The sequence below is a fragment of the Haliaeetus albicilla genome, chromosome 20 (assembly GCF_947461875.1).
Source record: "Haliaeetus albicilla chromosome 20, bHalAlb1.1, whole genome shotgun sequence".
NCBI classification, from domain to species: Eukaryota; Metazoa; Chordata; class Aves; order Accipitriformes; family Accipitridae; genus Haliaeetus; species Haliaeetus albicilla.
In genome coordinates, this window is record NC_091502.1 from 18,953,920 (window position 1) to 18,971,220 (window position 17,301).

At 39.8% G+C, this 17,301-nt stretch overlaps 1 protein-coding gene across 6 annotated transcripts in view; it reads left to right on the plus strand.

Annotated features, from left to right (window-relative positions):
• NOX4 (NADPH oxidase 4) overlaps positions 1-17,301 on the plus strand; it is a 112,503-nt gene that overhangs the window by 61,163 nt on the left and 34,039 nt on the right. For all 6 annotated transcript variants that reach the window (XR_011328998.1, XM_069808428.1, XM_069808426.1 and 3 more), the window contains one exon: positions 9,510-9,591. Coding sequence is in view for 5 of the 6 variants with exons in the window: in XM_069808428.1 (XP_069664529.1) it covers positions 9,510-9,591 (82 nt within the window). In the remaining variant the exon portion in view is untranslated. The remainder of the gene's footprint in view (positions 1-9,509; positions 9,592-17,301) is intronic.

Below are 17,301 nucleotides of genomic sequence, written 5' to 3' on the forward strand. Positions count from 1 at the left end.
GTCTATAGGGGCATCCTTTGCTAGGCCAAAATCTGCTAGTGCTTCTCTCTTGTTCTGTTATAACGGAGGAGAAGTGCTTCGTACAAGACCGGCCTGTTGTGTGTTTTGGGTACGCAAAGCATTTTGTGCATCGCCCACCTCAATAACAGTGGCCAAAGATAAAATATCATTTTATCAGCCTTACATCACCCCTTATGTTGCACAGAGAAAGGTTCATTATCTTGAATCCAAGTCTCATGGCATGTAATTGTTCCCTCCAAAATCTTTCGTCTTACCTACTTTTACTTGGGAGGAAGTAAAGCAGGTGGAGCCAGGCTCTTCTCAGCGGTGCCCAGTGACAGAACAAGAGGCAAAGGGCACAAACTGAAGTACAGGAAATTCTTTTTAAATGTAAGAAGAAACTTTTCCACTGTGAGGGTGGTCAGGCACGGAAGCAGGTTGCTCAGAGAGGTTGTAGAGTCTCCCTCCTTGGAGATATTCAAAACCCAACTGAAAATGGCTGTGAGCACCCTGCTCTCGCTGACCCTGCTCAGAGCAGGGAGATTGGACCAGACAATCTCCAGAGATCCCTTCTACCCTTAACTATTCTGTGATTCTGTGAAGTTGTTATACAGTAATTTATTTGCATATTTGACTTCAATTATGAAGCTGTGTCTGTATTAGTAAGAGGGTGAAGTGGTCCCATGCTTACAGTCTAAACTGAGACCAAATATGAATAGACAAGAGCCCAAGAATGAGTTCCCAGTGACTGGTGGTGGATTTGTTTTGATACAAAATTTTAGCCTTGGATGGGATTAATTTCATTATTTTGTGACTGCCATTTAATACGTTTAATGAAAAGTTCTTGTAGCTTGTTCAAATGCATAAAATATATTACACTTGCAAACCTATTTATAGACCTGGCTAAAAATACCAGTGCATGTGTGCATGTGGGTACATACTGATGTTTGATATATTTGGTGACAAACTAATACACATGGCTGGAGATGATATGACCATGACAGCCCAAGAATAACACTTTGGAGTCATGATAATTTTTTCCATGAAGACATCAGCTCAGTGCTCAGCAGCAATAAAGAGAAAAATTATTAGGAGAAGAGTAGAGAATAAAGCAGAGGAGATCATTGTGCAGCCAGGTGTTTTTGTGGTGCTCCCAGGACTTTAATCCCATGTGCAGGTCTGGTCCTCATCTCTCAGACAGGACACTGGACAAGGTTTGGGAAGGAATGACAAAGATGATCAAAAGCATGGAAAGGCTTCCAAACACAGGACAACTGAGTATGCAGGGACTCTTTAACCTGGAAAAGAGATCATTTAGGGGAATATAGCAGTGGTCTACAAAATCATGCATAACACTGGAAGAGTGAGTGGGTAGGGCCTGACTATTCATGGTTTCTGCCAGTATCAGAACTTTTGGCTATCAAATACAGTCAGTAAGACACCATTTCAGAGCAAACATAAGATGATGGATCTTCATGTAGTAGGTGAGAGACACATGGAACTCCTTGTCAGAGGATGTGGGATAGACTAGGAGGTTTACATGGGGGACTGGGCAAGTATTTTAAAGGGAAGTCAAGGCATTAGAGACAATAGAAAACCGCCGTAGGCTCAGGAGATCCACTGAGATAGATAGAAACAGCTGGAGGCTGGGAAGGTGACAGCAGGAGGGTCTTGCCCTGTGCTGATTCTTCCTTAGGTGTCTGCATGTGAAGCAAGATATTAGGGTAGGGGGGCCCTTGGTGTGAATCTGTACAGCCTGACGAATTGTGCTTTTGTTCAGCTTTTTAGAGGCAGCTTTGCGGTGCTGGATAGTATTGCAGTAATTGCACAGCTGGATGGTAGCTCCATTTCAGTGTTAAAATCCCTTGAAGCTTTTGAAAGCTTGGGCTTTCTCTAGTTTCTGTATCGGATTACAAGTTACAAAGAGAGAACCACTTGAATCCCCCCTTTGCATAATTTGAGTCTTTTCTTTGTGAATGTAAGGATTTTTTAGATCAAGTGTCACAACTTTAGCTTAAAGCCAAACAGGGATATACTGATGCCTCATCATTTCTTCTGGCATGTTTTAAAAGAGGAAAGTGGACCATTAGTGAATACAATGGTAGCTGAGCCTCCCTGCATTGGCTCGTGGGAAGTTCTGACAGCAAAGTATGGCCCTTCATGGCCGAAGGGAGATACTGTAGAGCTCAGTGCTAAAAAAATCTGCATAAATAACATTCGCTTCAGAACATGTATTTATAAAGATATTTTTTAAAGTTACTGGTTTGTGTTGTTTCTAAAGCCTGTTTTACTGTTGCACTGTGTTAGTGTTGAGTTGTGGAATGCACTCCACTGCCATGACTGAAATAGTCTTCAAGCATAGTAAGTACCTCTGAGAAAAAAAGTTTCTTGATTAAGACGTTGATTTTGAACTCCAGCAGTATAGCTAATCTCCAGCTCTGTCAGGGAGTTGCTGTATAACCTACAGAAGAATTTCTGACTCAGTATTGAACATCAAGGCTGCTTAGCTTTGGCGTTGTGTCCACTTCTCTTCACTGGCCGTCTGGGGAACCCGAGTCTGGCAGCGTAGCTGATAGGCACTCTGGGTCACTCACTGCTGTCTTGTCAAGTTAGACATACAAAATGCAGTCTAAATATGGTCCTCAGCATCTCTCTTCCCTGTTTTGAAACTAAGCAAGTGATGCTTTTTCTTTCCCATCATTCATCTTCCAACCTTTTAAGGTTCCTTGGACAAGAACTGCCTTTTACTCTGTTTATTCATTGGCTGATATATGAGTATACACACAGAAATGATGCAGTATGTGTGATTATAGTGTAAATGAGGGAGGTCTAGATAGAAATAAATCTGTCCAAGCTAATTTTGACATAGTAGGTGGGGTATTTTAAAGGCGTAGGAAAGCACCTAGAGTTCCAGCAGGGAAAGGATGTGCTGATGCCAGAATCAGGGAGGGAGAATGATTTCCAGCTGGTAAGCACATAGCTAGAGAAAAAGAAGGAGCCGACTACTTTTTAGGAAGCAAATGCAGGTTAGGAGGGAAAGCAGGGTGTACAGAGACTTTCTTCAAAGAAAGGAGGACTATTCTGCAGGTCCAGAGTGACTGGAAGGTTCACTGCTGACCTGTGTAATGATTAGTTGATTTCCTTATTTTGTCCCCTCTCCTTAAATAAACTAAAATCCTGCAAAAGAAAATGTTGAACAGAAGGACGATCGCTGTTTACTCACCTAGCTTAGAAAATGAAGAGACCAGTTGCCTTTCTGTAAAAGCTTCTCTATTTCCCTTAAATAAATTTAAACAGAAATTTTTAAAATAAAGTTTTCAACTTTCTGGGGTTTCGCTATATTTTAGTATTTTTTTTTTAGTATCTCTGTAAAGGTGGGTTCTAATTATTCTTTCAGATGACTGATCTGGAGGGAATGAAATGGTAGTGAAAAAACAGGAGAATTAAACTCTGTGAGGCTTAATGGACTGAGAGTCATGGAGCTTAAAGCTGGCCAGAAAGCTTGTCTCTTTGTATCCACAAAATGTGTATGTTTCAGGGGAATTCCAAGGCTTATGATGTAATCATTTTGGAACCTTTAGCTCATCAACATTACCTCATCATTGTTTTCTTTCCTCCTCTTTTAATATGATGGAGGATATTTGTAGCACTGACTCTTCAAGAGAAGAGAAGTGACACTTCCTTAACTTCAGAAACTTTCGCCATTAATGAGCCACAGGTCAAACTAAAATATTGGACATTTCAGTTTTATGCCATCTTGTTGCTCATCATAGTTTTATAGCTCTTAACTGGCAAAGTCTTCTTCCTAAATGCTTTTTCTTTTTACAAGGCACTGAGGAACTACTTATGACAGCATTTCCAAATTTACAGAGCTTGAAAACAAGTCAGATTAGTGGGTCTCAAATCCTTTTAGATGCAGATGGCAGTCTTAAGAAAGCTGACTTAATTTTTTTTTTTTTTTAAATGATTGCAAGGTGCTGAGGAGCTATTCATGACACAGAAGGTGCTCCAGACCACTCTGTATTTTGCATAAAACTAGGCAGATTTTTTTAGTTTGAAATTGCAGGGCTTGCAAGTGTCCATGTGGTGAAAGATGGAACTGAGATTTGTGTCTCAATGAATGCAGAAGTGCTACAGGTACTTACAGAAACATGACTGCAAAATACTGAAATGCATGAGAGGGTCACTATGGATAGACCTGTTGGTAAACAGCTAGGCTTCTGGACCACAATATTCTGTACTTTATAACTGATGACACTATTCTGTTCTCCTATTCTCTGGTTGCTTTTTAGTCCCATATCTGTTCATTCTTATGAACTTTGATTTTAAAAATAATCCATAAAACTGATATAAAAAAATCTTTATTCCATAAAAACCAATTACCATCAGTTTTACAGTGTTCTTAATTGAGTCGATTGCATGCACTTCAACCTGTTTCAATTAGAGGTTCAGTGTGGTCTGAAGCTGCTATTTAAAAGGTGGTTTGGATAAACAAAACAGTAATATCTCAGACTTCAGTTATATACTGCTGTGGCCTCATAGGTACAGACCCATCAAACTCTGAAAGAGCAGGAATTTGATTTTTCAAGACCCTTGGAATTCAGCGGACTGACTTTGCTGTTATTTTCTGTAAAATATTTTGTAACAAGAAGGAGCAAGGAAAGAAGAGCCACAAGACCTGACTTTTAAAGTCAAACCTGACAGAACTGCAGTGTTTGACTTTTGGCATCATCTTCAAAGTGCTAAAGCAGTGAGAGCTTCAGGGATGTGACAGCTTCAGAAAACAAGGCCAGTGCTCCCTCTGCCATAGTGTCTGTCTACAGAATGTGAATAATAATGGTCTTTAGTTCACAGGGACCTTCTATACAAATTATTTTTCTTTGCTTTCAGAGCCCCGGATATTAAAATATTATCATAAAACTTCCCTTTGTGTCTCTTTCCACCTCTCTAATAGCGTAACCTGGAAAAAAGGAAACTTGACTGCGTAAGCAGTTTGAGTGGGCTTCAGACCATACGTCCATTCTTGCACACTTTTTTCTGGCATTACCATTTACTCACCATGGTGAGCAGAACCCCATTCTGCTTGAGAACAACAATGACATGCATCTAAATATTTCAAAGGGAAAATTTCCCTTGAAATGCATCCTTCTGTCCTTGTAAATTGGTAACTGGTTTGTCATTACAGGTATTACAAAGACGTTAGTGGGCGTTTATACTGAGATTCCAGCAGCTGACTTGAGAATATGTTGAGCTGGGAGGGGGGAGGAAGAACAAAGGGCGGAAAAGAGGGAAGAAGAATTAGATGAGAGACAGGGAAGAGAGATATATGTAAGAGGACAGATTAAATCTCTAAAGCTTTCAATGGCAAACTTTCTTTTCTCCTTTATAGTCTACAACCTTCCTGATTTAGGAGGACAGGGTTATAAGATTCTGTTATTACATCCAGCCCTTAGTCATCACAGGTAACTGTGCTACACATTTAGCTAAACATGTATGATCCCAGTGAGACTGCCTAAATTTAACTGAGGACTTCTCAGTGATCAAGGATTTGGAACGAACTGTACGCTCAAAATGAAAGCCAGGAGGAAGTGGAGACACTCAGCATGTTGAAAAGAGAAGTTTGAGCATAAGATGTGACTGTGCAACCATTCTTGATGTCTGTGAGAACTTTGTCCTGTCAACAGACTTATGGGAGAATCAGCGAGATGATGTCTGCAATGTCACACTCAGCAGAGTGACAAAACAATCAATGGCATAATTGGTCTCAGAACAATGTAAAAAAATCATTAGGATACTAGCTAGTACAGACTTAAACTAATGCAAATTGCATGGATAGAATGAGGGACAGAGAAGATAATTGCAGATTTTCAGAAGTAAGCCTTTTAAAACTTGGTTAAGCAAGTGTTATTCATGTTTTGTTAACAAACCAGACCAACATGTAGACAAAAGCATCACATTTTGGGTACTAAACTGTAGGAAGCGATGGAAAAGAGTCAATTTTGGGAGTTGTCTCTCTAAAATGATCCAAGTAATGGTAAGATTGTCTGTGACTTGGTTTGGTTCTATTGATCAACTAGTGATTGCAAATCAAAATAATGTAAAAATGCTCTAGTTACTAATTTAATCAGTTCTTAAATCTTTCATTTGTTGTTGTGGCATGGATTAGAAGAATGTCTTAGGTTTTTGAAAAAAATTCCCCCCCTTGGAAGGAATCATTGTGATTTTTTTCTTGCAAATTGAAAAGCCTTCTCTTGTCAAGCGTTAGGCTTCTGATATTCACTTTTGTTAAGAGTACCAAAAGTACCTGTGTTCTGTCAGTAGCTGCCAAAGCTCTCGCCACCTCTCTCATCACCTTGCTGGATAGTCCTTAGAGGCAATAATGTCATTTGCACTGGTGTGACTTTTGTACTGTACACACATATGTGTAATATCAGAATATCATAGACCTGGAGGGTGAAGAATGTACATAATGGTCCTATGGGACAAGTTAATCCAAAAAGCTTCTGTTCAGTGTCCCATTTCTCTTAAGAGGATTTACAGGACATGGAGGCTACATGTGCTGGAGGAAGTTGTAGTATGTATTTGAGATGAGGTGGAACGCTACCATATAGCGTAAGTGTTGCCATGGAAAAATGAGTTAAGTCATATGGTGAAAAGAAAATCCATCTGCCTGGGAAATTTGCCATAGTGGGGGGAAAAAAAACAAAAGTTGACTTTAACTAAAACAAGATCCAGTAGGGAAGCTGTTTAGGCCAATTTCAGATGCCATAACTTGGCTGCTTTTTCTCCAGTACTGGCCAGCCCTGTCACATTACTATTCAAAATATTTTCAAGATCGCGGCTTGTTGAACTGAGTCCTGGAGTGCAGCCAGGTGGCCTGGATCAATGGGAAAGGGTAGCAGCACAAGAAAAAAAGAGTCACGGAGTAGGGGATAGAGATGGAATATGGCTGTCTGCCTGGGTGCTGTCCATCTTGGGCAGAACAACGGAGCGGGACATATCTGCGCCTTCACCAAGATGTGTTTTGTCTCTCCCAGAGAGTTACAGGCCCTTTGCAAGGTCTGCCAGACCAGGCTCGCTCACTCACATGTAATGTGGTGGTGTGCAGTATTCAACTGAAGAAGACCACGTCTCCCAGTGCTTTGCATTGCTGTCGCACCTGGTTATAAGCCCTAAAAAATAAATAAATCAGACCACCCCAAAGACAAATCCTTCATCGTGGTGACTCGCACCATGTTCTGGAGGTCAAAACCCTCAAGTCGTGGAAGGAAGTACTATCGTTTGGTGTTAGCCATTGAAAACTTCATCTCATTCCTCCACAGGGCACACACAAAGTCTGTTGTTCCTAGGAAGCCCTTTTATAACGGGTTCCTAGAAATACACTGGTAGCTTCAGTTGAATTGGGAGATTCCTGAGGTAGGGGTGGAGGTTAATGTGCTTGCTCTGAAACATACACAGTTGGATATTTTGCACGGTGGAAGCTTCCTGAAGCCTTTCAGTTCTCATCCAGTGGCTTTTGAAGACCATAGTATATCATCTTTAAGGATGACAGGACATGCCCGTGTACAGTATATTGCTATGTACCAGAGGAGTGAGGAAAAAGGAAATCTCTGCATCTTCCTAAAAATTCAAGAAGAGGCCAAGAAGTAGCTGTAATGGCAGGCTTTTTGTCAAGACAATGAGCAGGCTGTTCCCTGAAGGGTGCTCATTTGCTCATTGAGTTTCACTTCCATCTTTACAGCATTGCATTTATTGTTGTTGGCCCCATCCAGTCTCTGTCCTAGCTAGGTACAGGGAAAGCTAAGTTACATTTTGAAGATGTGGTAAGAATTTTGGAGGTACAAGTGGTTATTTCTTTTAAAGTTGAACCTGAAGAGGTGTAGAAGTAAAGGAATGAAGATACTAAGTATCAACCCTTGTTTCTTCACTGGCAGATCCTGGTATCTTCTCCAAGATGTTTGCAATGCATCTTAGCCAGGTGATGAATGACTAGATCAGACCATCTGAGACAATTGACCTTTAAAACTGAGCCCTTAACAAGAGAGTTTTTCTTCTGAATTTATTATGCTTTCTTCAAAGTGTTAAAACTCTATGGAGTATGAGTTTGGGGTTTTTTTTTTCCATTTTAGAGGCTACATAGCAGAATTGTATACAAATTAATGAAGCTTAATTATGATGACATAACAGTACATAAAGCTGAATGTTAAGAAAGCCATCATATACTAACCTGTAAGAAGTAAGAAAGCTGCTATGGTTCCTTTTTGGAGCTGGGAGATTCAGATTTTTTGTCCACTGATTTTCTGTCCCTTGATTTCCTTATCTGTAAACCCAGTGTTAGAGGATATTTTGAGATACATAGGGATATAAGGGGAGGAAGGACTACCCTTATCCTCAGGTTCAGTTCCCAGAATGAAAAACTTACATGGAAGAGGTAGCTAGTGTAGAGAAACGCGTAGTACAGCTGTTACACACAACACAGGCTACAAACTGTGGTTTAGGAAATGAAGGGTAAAACCCGTAGCCGAAGACTTCAAGCCACAGTTTTAAGGTATTGCAGGAAGAGTAGGAGATGCAAAGGTGGGAAGGGCATCACCAGTGTCCTAGGTTTCTGTGCTACTGGAGGACTGGTTAGATAAAAGTTGCAGGTGATGGAAAGAAAGCAGGAAACAAAGCATGTCCCATGCAATGGAGAGCTACGGGGTGTGCTAAGGGAATTTGACCTGGATGGGAAATTCCCTTCTATCCCTGAATCTGTGTATCCAGTGAATTTTGAGGAGGTTCCCATGTTCCAGGAGCTGAGAAATTGATACTTATAGAAGCTCCTACAGATCCTGCTTACATATTGCATCTAACCACCTCAAGAAAAAGGCATCACACAAACCACAACCACACCTTCACTTGGTGGTTGGTGAAGCTAAGTTACAAAAACCTTACCTACTGCAGATGATCCTATAATGCAGTTTTTTAAATATATAGTAAAAACAAAAAGCAATCCAGTCTTCCAGCCATCCTTGAAAATACCGATGAATCAGTTACCCAAGGACTCATACTGCAATTTAATTTAGATTAATTAGTTAATCTGTGTTTGTTTAGATTACTGTGATCCTTGAGTGACTGGTGAATTCTTAGTTGCTCCTTCTTTCTGTTTAGACTAAGCTCTTCAAGGCAGGGACTGTTTATGGCTGCCTGTGTATGATACCCAGAAGACCTGTATGCAGGCCTCAGAAACTTGTAAGCACTACTAGAATTTAATATTGGATGAAAAAAATGACATTTTAAAATATTAAAAGGGTTTACAGGAAACAGCGATTTCTAGTCTTAGCAGCAGTTTTGTATGAATATATAGATTGTATTCCCTCTACACTTAGCTTTGTCCTCTGGTAAATATTGCTGGAGAAGAGAATTCACTGCTATTACTGCTTGCTTACTTGTGGCCTGAACTTCTAATGCAGAGTCACAGTCTGGGTTTGTTTTTTTTTCTTTTCTTCTTTTTTTCTTTGTCCTGACAGAAAGATTTCGGGATTTACTGCTTCTACATTCAAATCAAGATACAGAGATTCTGCCCATCTTTCAGCAGAGGCGCTATCCCAAGTAAGTAAGATTGTCTTCTTGGGAGAAATAAAATCTTTATCTATTTGGAGTGAGGGAGAGTGAAGCATTTATAGCACTGCACATGCTTTTAGTGTGAAGTCCTGAGGCAGAGCTGTCAGGGAGCCACACTTACACTGAGCTTTGCAGTCTTTCAGCGGTGCCAGGGAGAAGCAGACATGCTTTGCAAGCGTGCCCAGCTGTCAGTGGGGAGGTGGTGGTGGAGCGCAGACGTTAAGTTGCCTGGATCAGTGTTTGGTGAAGCTTTGTTTCGCTTGACACTGTGTTGACATAGGCAGATGTTTTGTCGGGCTAATCCCCACTCTTCTCTTGTGGGATTCCATCATTTATGGTGACAGATTCCCTTGGATTTTAACAGGCTCTCCTCTGGAAGCCTACAAGCACTAGAAAACATTTTTTTTCTGCCCTTTTTAGGGATGGATGTACAAGCAAACCAAAAGAGTAGTGTTGTGTGTTTAGGACTTGCATGTATTGAGTATCCTGGACGAAACCTCTTCTCCCAAGTGACATACCTGAACAAAACAATAAATGCTTCTTGTTATTATATTGGTTAAAAGAAACAGTCACTTTCAGCTAAGTCTTGAAAAGAGGCAGTGAAGGGGAAAAAGAAGAAATAGCCCTCGCATAATCCATGGCCAGGGTGAGCCATGAAAGAAGGCTAGTGCAGGATGGACAGAGGGAGAAGAAGCAAGAAAAAATGTCTGGAGCCAGTCCAGCAATGATGATGGAAATAAGCAAAGTTATTTATTTTAATTATTGTTAGCAGGTTCCTAAAATGCACAAGACACCAGTGGAGCTAAGTGCTAAATAGAGCTCCTAAAATCTAATAATACAATTTTTTTTAAGAGCAGACAACAGATAGAGGGGCTGAGTGCCGAAAACCAGTCATCTCCTCGCTGTGAATACTTGAAAATAAAAGCACTCAAGGCTGAAATCCTGATTCTGAAAATGGTGACATTTTGCATTGACTTCAAGGGAGACAGGATTTTATCCCTCTAAATTTACTGATTGCATGATCCATTGTCACTGGTCTATTGGAGTACTATGGAGGTACAATATATGAAACTGTGGGAGGCACCTTATGTAGATGGACTGGTCTACTTGTTTTACTAGGACTTCCATGAATTATTACTTTTCTCCTTATCCTTTGGAGCACTGGAACAGTTACTCTTCCATGGCAGTAGAATGCTTTGCTTGGCTTAGATGTTTTCACTTATGGTACAGACACTGTCAGACTGGTCTTGAGAAACTAGTTTATTGTCCTTCCTCAAAGAACAGACTTATTTCTGTATAAATCATTCCTAAGGTGTCTGACTTTCCATTTCCCTACATTCAATTTATTACTAGCATTCTTGGCAAGTAGAGTCTACTAGCAATATTACACATTGTCACATTCATGGGTGAATAAGTGCCTGTTGTCTTCTGTTCAGTGGATGCTTCAGCTCTTTGAAGATCATACAACAAATAGCTAGTAGTATGGAGCTCTGTTGCTATTTGAAGTTATAGTGGCCTTGCATGACAAAATGATACATGTTTTCAGCCACATTACTTGGCAAGATTGACTGATTCATCTACTATATAAAATCAGTCAAACTTTGGCACCTGAAAGAGAAGTTTGCATATGTTCTTAAAAGCAATAGCTTTCTGTTTATAGCATCATTAATTGATGCAAATTTGCTTGCTTGTTACAGAAATGTATCATTTATTATAGTTAATTTAGAAACTGGTTGAAGACTATTGACATGTCCTAATTTCCCTAGGGTTTGTCTTTCAAGTGAAATGCTTGTGTTCAGCAAGGTAGAAAACCCGTTCATCTTCATAATGTATTTTGTCTTATTCCCATGTCAGTTTTTTCTATTCCCTATGCTCATTTTCATTGAAAGGTCGGTTAACAGAAATGAAGACAATGAACAGACAGGTCTCTAAATCAGTGTCCCTTCATTGACTTTAGCTGAGCGATGGCTGGTTGTACTACATAAAACCTGAGCAGTAAGGTAATTTTAATGAGACATTGTCATGAGGCATAAGCTGGAGCTTGTAATGCTGAAGGAAATCCTAAGAATATGGAGGGTTAAAAATAGAAGATAAATTTTATTAATGACTTAGCTGAATAGCTTGACTAAGCAGGGTTTAGTAGGTAGAAAGGACAAAAGTTTGCCCATGTTTAAGAGACAGACGTCCAAAGGACGTAGATTGGATAGGAAGATGTTCAGCATCTCTCAGGATATTCAGAGACATAGTAATAAATATTAAAGGCTAAATGAGCAAACTAGAATCCATCAATTCTTGAAAGAAATAGAAACCATGATGTTCTGGCCTGAATTATGTTCTTGCACATTTATTATATTAAGACCTGAACTCTTTCCCAGGAAACAGCAGTATCATTGTGGGTACATGTTTGTTCTCAGAGAAGATGTCTGTGCACTGGAATGGCTGGAAGAAGTTTTCTAGATTATGCATGCACATTGTTCTGGATTTGCTGGGGTAAATGTGTCAAAGAAACATGCATTGCACCCCTGGCTGATGAAGGGAGAAATGCAGGATCTTTTTATGCCTGAGTTTATTCTGCTGGTCTTGGCTTAGCCAAGGAGCAAATACCTATTCTGGCACATGGAGGAGATTATAGAGGCGCCTGAGTTTACAAAGATCAAGGCTTGTAAAGTCACTCGACACATCACCTTGACTTTGTTGACTTATCACTGTGTGTCCACAAGTAGCATGGCATCATGAGCACTGGTTCTCATCATGGCATGTGGGCTGAGATGCAGTACTATGCCAGCACATCGGTACAGCATCCATGCAGTCAGCCTAACCTGCAGTATGCGTCCTCTCACTTTTCTTTACAAGGTTGCAGAGCAGAACAAGCTTGGCTTTATCTTACCCTTCACTCGCATGACAATGGAACTGTGTCTTGGAAAAATTATAGTTATTGGGGAAGGAATATGGAATTATGTTCTCCAATAAATGCCTACAGTAGAGTTTCTTAATGAAACATACTGCACTGCACGTAGCTACAGGTTACTGAACTAGCCAGACCAGACTAACCCAGGCAAAGCTTTTTGATACCTGAAGTGACTGTCAGAGGATGAAATGCATGGTTCAGAAATCAGACGTCTCTAGACACCCCTAATCCACCTCATCAGGAAACCCAAGCATCTACAGAGAGTAATATTTTGAGGAGAAAATCTGTCTCCTAGCTGACATGAAGCCATCGCTATGTCCATGAGGATTTGCATTCCTGAAACTAAGAATAAACCTGCAGCTGTGGGCAGCCAAATGGGTTGGGGTGCACAGCTGCTTCCGAGCGGACCCGCCTGGGAAGAGCCTCTGCACGCCAACCAAATGACAGACATACTTGCAGCTTGTTCCTCCTCTCCCTCACTCCATGAGCGTGCTGAAGTCACCGAGGTGAGTTACACCAACGTGATCAGGCCTGTCAACAAACTAAACTTCTTGCAGTGAGTCTTATCAAGACTCCTTACTTTGATAATGAGCGTTAGGGCTCCTATATCTCATGAAAAACTTTTCAGAGTTTCACTCTTAGGACATTTCTGCAGGAGCTTTCCTCACGTTGGTATCAAGCTTATGCTTTCCTTAGTTGCCCGCTTCACCCATCAGGTTCCTACATGGATTCACTCATGAAATGCAAGAACTGCTGAAGTGCTGACACGGGCTACAGAGGATTGCTCCCGAGGAAGAGACTATTATGCTCATTAATTGGGCTGTAGGGTCCAGCATGTGACAGGGTGGTTGGTGTGCTAGCAGTGGGGTCCTAGGTCACTCCGTCCCACCAGGGTCTTTTGGTCTTTTCCTGCTGACTCCACTTTGGTCCTGAACCCCTGTGCTGTGTGCACAAGGGAAGGATGTGCAGTTACCTTGCAACACCAGAGAGAAGTGTCTCTTGTAGCTGGGCCTGATAATGTCAAAAGAAAAAAACCCGAAAGAACAGAATGGTAAGGGAAGTGATAAAAGAAGTGTGAGAGTGAGAAATTAGGTTGGTGGGTGAAAAAGGCAGGAGAGAGGCTGACACCGCACGAAACACTGCTTGAGAGGGATGCACCAGAAATGCTACTGGCATTACAGCTTTTTAGCAAATTTGTCTGTATGCAAGTGACTTGGCAGTTCAGCTGTACTTCATATTTTCAAGATATTGCTGAAATCCTCAAATACGTATGTGTGTCTTTTGGAGGGATTATTTGCTTCTTTTTTTTTTTCTCCTTCAGAAATATTTGCAGTCTTCATTCTTATCTTCTGTGGGTTTGGTGGAAATGTTCTTGGATGATTCACAGATTTTAAGAACAGAAGGAGCTGTTATGTTCCAGCTAATTTGAGTCCCTTCTTAACATAAGCCATAGAGCATTACCCGATAATCCCTGCAGCAAGCTTCTGGTTCAACTGGAGCATGAATTTAGAAAGACATCCGGTCTTTAAATTGAGATGTTAAAAACTGGAAAATTCACAAGCCTTTAGATCAGCTTGTTTCAATTGTCAATTACTTCATGTATGTAAAACACTAATTTCTTTAACTTCAGTTTCCAGTCTCTGCTATCTTACTATACCATTTTCTGCTAAACAGGAAAGTCCTGTACCATCTGAAATGACACCTCCATACAAGAGGTTGGCAGTCATTTTAAAACTTACCCTTCTTTTGCACAAATTAAATAAATAAAACTTTGTTGCAGGGTAAGGCTTACTTAAAAGGTCTCTCTCTAGTAATTTGCTTTTTCTTTTTAAAACCTTTCCAAAGTTTTCTTTTTCTTTTTCTTTTTTTTTTTTTTTTTTTTTTAAACACAGGCAGGAAATAAGAAAGTATTTTGGTAACTATTTTCATAATGTGCACATAGAGAAATAACAGCACTTCTTTGTAGTCAAATAAGGAGACAATGTAAATTGAGCACTATCTTATTATTTAAATGGTGTGAAAAAGCGTTGAACTTTGGAGAAAAAAGAACTTAGAACCTGGCAGGTGTAATGGAATAACAGAATATTCCAAGTACATTTACTTGCCATCAGTTATAAACTTACAAACCTTTCTTTGTCATATATTCTTAGTAAATTAAGGCAGGCTTCTTGTGTATGCACAAAAATACCGGTCATTCTCATGTCACAGAAAACCAGAAAATACAAGATCCTGATTTTTTTATATATATATATATATATGTATATATCTCTTCAAATATGTATTTTTGAACGTCATCTTTGAAAAGCTGCTGAAAGTTTCAGCTCAAACAAAGCCAAATGGTGTTATTCAATTCTTATCATGGAGTAGTCTAGACAGATAGGCTGCAGAAAGTTAGTGCCCTAAACCATTGTGCCATCTGGTTCCCAATTGCTACTCATTTTAATGATAATGGATCTGTAATGGATCCATGCCAGTTTAGTACAGCTTAAGATCCGAGCCAAGAAACAGATAATATTTCATAAATAATACCCCAGGAATAAAATGTGTATCTTATTTGTAACTGTCTTGAGAACGTTTTTCTTTTTAGAGGAAAATAATTTGTGTCTAACTAGGGCAAGTAGTGAGTTGTGGCTTCTGGAACTGGTGATGCTCAGACAGTGCATCCGCTGAGATTCCCCCTGAATCCTAGATTTAAGCACATAAAAGAGCAAGCAGCCAGCAGGATCATGGCCGAGAAACCCAATTCAGTTCACATTAGAAACAAAGGCAACATCTTCCTTGGTGTTCAACAAGGGGAAAAATCGTGACCTATGCGATGTCATTCAGTCTTCATTGTAAAGGCAAAGAGATTTTTAATTTTAAAAAGAGGTGGAGAACTTTCATGGAGTGATTTTCTGTAAAAGGCTTTCTGTGAAGTGCTTTACAAAAGATGTTCTCTTGTCACAGAGGAGAAACTGAGGCATGGCACTCTGATGTGAGTTACCAGTGTCACCCAGGAACAGTTCTCCTGGGGACGAGGCCAGAAATAGAAATCAGGTCTTCCACAGTCCTTTCAGTTGTGTGCAATTGGCTCTCTCATCTAAAATAACATCTATCCTGTTTTCCACTGAAAAAAACACGTGGCCTGCCCATATTGCTGAAATCAGATGGGAAAGTGCCAAGTGAAGGAGCCTTTCAGAAGTGCCCACACAAGCACTTTAAATGCTTTGTGTAGCATTGTACATTAAGCCTGAAAATTACTGGTTTTGAAGCGCTCCAAGATTTATTTAAAAATGCAGGCTAGAAGCTAACTATCTTGCCAGCAGCACTGAGCCCTCAGAAAACCTGAGTCTCAAGGAATTTTGATTACTTGATAAAAAAAGAGATACCTGCTTAAGGAATCGGTAATGACGTTTAAAAGAAACTCAAGCTGTTTATGGAGAAGAATGTTTATAGGTGTTTTCAGTGCTTTGGGATTTTGTCTCTTATTTTTCATTCTTTTTTCTTTTTTCTTTTTTTTAATGTGACTTGCAGTGTTACCAGGTTATCCTGTTGAGTTTGCAGACCAGTGCAGGGTTGAGCTCCATGACAATAAAACCTCCACTATAAGTAAAGGGCATTTTCCTGTCATTTGGGATTTTTACCAAGTAGTAAGAACAACAGTGGCAATGGGGTAAAGGCTTTTAGCTGTTTATAAAAAACAACAGTCATGTTACAGGAGTAATCATGTCACTAAAAATGCAAGTATTGGATCTAGATTTTGTTGAAACCATAATGAAAATGGGAAGAAAGAGTACAGTAATTCATACTGTGCACTACAAGTTTGGGCTCAGATCCTACAAAGACTCATGTGGACACATCCACATAATATCAAACAAGACCAAGTCAATATCTTGAAATATTTAGGACTGCACATTAAACTCAAATGTGGGTCATAAATTCCTTGAGACAGAGGCTATATTTGTTCAGAGTATCAGTACAATGCCCCAGTAATTTCTAGTGCAAAATAAAGACACTTTTGTTCTGTTTCTAAAGACGTCAAGTACCGACAACACAGAGTGAATCAATCCCCTTAAAGTCAAGGGGAATTTTGCTGCTAACTTCAACAGGGCTCGGACCTGAAATCTAAGAAACTTTGAAGAAACAAGTACCAATCTTTCAGATGTAGAGAGATGTGAGGAAAAACCTGTATCCCCTGAGAGATTTGTGCAGCAACATACATGCAAAATCTAAGCTCCATGTGCATATATTTTCTAAGTACCAAGCAGTCTAGAACGCAAGTTTGACTTAGCTCTGTTTATCATAGCATAGTTGTGGCTTATTAGCAGTCATGAACTGTTTTATGCAAAATACTGCAATACTCCCAGTTGAGAAGGGGAAAAAGCCGACTGAAAATAAAAGATGCCTAAACCTTTCAAAATATTTGGAAGATGAAATCATTGCTTTGTTCAAAGTGAATGGTATAAGACAAAAAATTACAGCTGGTTTTCATTCTGCAGTTTGGAAGCATGAGCATAGTTCTTGATAAAGCCTGTTGATGTAATTGATATATACCTGCCTACTACTGAGCAGCAGTGTGAGACTGAGGGGAATCATCTGCCACTGAATGTCTTGAAGGATGTTTTTTTAAACAGTTCAAACAGAAGTTATAGTAGTTTGATGCAGAAATTATTAGTGAAGTTCTTTGATTCATTATGCAAGAGAGAGTTACAATGATCTGTTCTGCCCTCATATCCAGTTTTATCATAGTTTTAAAAATGGCTTATATTAGTTTAAAAATAGTTTCACAATTTCCATAGTTACAGAAATCC